The 1,669-nt window shown below is 32.2% G+C and overlaps 1 protein-coding gene across 1 annotated transcript in view; it reads right to left on the bottom strand.

Moving 5' to 3' along the window:
- Positions 1-652: 652 nt before the first annotated feature.
- The window catches only part of LOC109582359 (scavenger receptor cysteine-rich type 1 protein M130-like), a 1,051-nt gene continuing 34 nt past the window's right edge, over positions 653-1,669 (bottom strand). The window contains exons 2-5 of the mRNA XM_019997028.1: positions 1,536-1,665; positions 1,349-1,488; positions 1,217-1,300; positions 653-1,164 (exon numbers count right to left, since the gene is read on the bottom strand). Of these exons, the coding sequence (XP_019852587.1) occupies positions 695-1,164; positions 1,217-1,300; positions 1,349-1,488; positions 1,536-1,665 (824 nt within the window). The 3' untranslated portion in view covers positions 653-694. The remainder of the gene's footprint in view (positions 1,165-1,216; positions 1,301-1,348; positions 1,489-1,535; positions 1,666-1,669) is intronic.

Here is a 1,669-nt window from a genome sequence, read left to right as displayed (position 1 = left end):
TCTTTTAATGATAATGACTATGCTGCCTTTAATTGTCCATTATGTTGATTCAATCTCATCATGCTATGATAATATTAGTGTAGTTAAAACTTAAAAACCATCTCAAGGTATATGGTGGAATCTTAATTGTAAGTCTCATATCATATAGCCAAAATATAGTGAGGGCATTGCAACCTTACTATTTTTTCTATTAAATTTTGGACCACAAAAGAGCTTGAGCATATCAAAATTTCTGCTTGTTTGCTTTGCAAGTTTAAGGAAAATTACAGTATAAAGCTCTACCTGTGAAAATAAATGTGCATTTAAAAAATACGTAAATGTTATTATAAATTAATGGTAGCTAAAAAATTGAAAATATCATTTAGGACCATTGAATTCAACAAAAACATTATAAAGGTCTTATGTATCATCTAGAACCTTTTTTATAAGGTCCAGTAAACACATAACATCAGTATATAGCAATAATAAATTTGAAAAAAGGAAAAAGATATCAATTAAGTCAAAATAATAACATAGAATTACATTATGTACAATTTTAAACCATAATTGGTACTTTGTGCAACATTACACTACTTATGCAAAAAATTTAAACTGAAAAAAGCAAAAACTCTAAAACAGAAACAGCAAATCATATAAAAGTAAAATTAAACAAACAAAATGTTTTGTAAATATACTTATATTATATCAAATACTGTTACAATTCAGCATTTTCAAAAATTGTATCATATCGAGGGGGCTCTGCCTCACAAATGGGATCAGCATCTGCTTCTGATGTCTCTCCTTCATCATGATCTCTGGGAGTTTGTTGTAAAGTGGCAACAGGATATGGATAAAATTGAGCTGATGAAGGTATTGCCATGTTTTGTGGAACATAAAAATAATATCCTCCATGAGAAGTAGCATTAGGAGGAAATGTTAGTGGTGCAGTAGGTGATGCAGTGTATTGAGGCGGTTGCTGCCATGTTTGTGACCTTGTAGGTATAGTATTTAATTGAATATTGGATCTGTTGTTAGAAGCAACATTTCTCTGAGCTGTGGACCTGACGGGTATCATCCTTCTGTAACCTCGTTTTTTAGCACGAGTATAGAAAAAAACAAAGATCACTGCTGTTATTATAATTAGAATAATGGCACCGAATGTACCACCAATAGCTCCTCCAACAACTAAGAAAATGTATGAAGTGATTTATATGTAAGTCATGCATCAAAACAATACCTGAAGCATGATTAGATCTAGTAGTTGTAATATTGCTGTTGCAGTATCCTACAGTTGATACACTTGTTGATGATGAAGAATATGCTATCATTATGAAGAATAAACTAAATTAAAAGAGTAAAATGGACTTACAGCAAGTTACAGTGACATCTTCTGAATGTGTGCATGATGTAATACTGGAACTGGGACAAGAATTCCTTGAATTGAAGCAAGTACTTGATGAAGTGCTTGAAAAATGAGTAGACCATATTGGTTTATTGTAACTGCCAGGCCTATTAGCAATAACAGTGATCATAGTGTAATTTTGATAGCAACTCACAGAGACAAATGGTCATATCTGTAATAGCTACTGTATCCTAACTGTTTGCAGACAGTTCTAGCATCAGTTGAACTGAACCCATCATCACATATTGTTCCCCACTGTCCATTACAATATACTTCTACTCGTCCTTG

This window comes from Amphimedon queenslandica, unplaced genomic scaffold, assembly GCF_000090795.2.
Source record: "Amphimedon queenslandica unplaced genomic scaffold, v1.1 AMPQUscaffold_13387, whole genome shotgun sequence".
In the NCBI taxonomy this organism is placed as follows: domain Eukaryota; kingdom Metazoa; phylum Porifera; class Demospongiae; order Haplosclerida; family Niphatidae; genus Amphimedon; species Amphimedon queenslandica.
The sequence above is the reverse complement of the archived record's forward strand: the minus strand, read 5'-3'. Positions and strand labels throughout refer to the sequence as shown.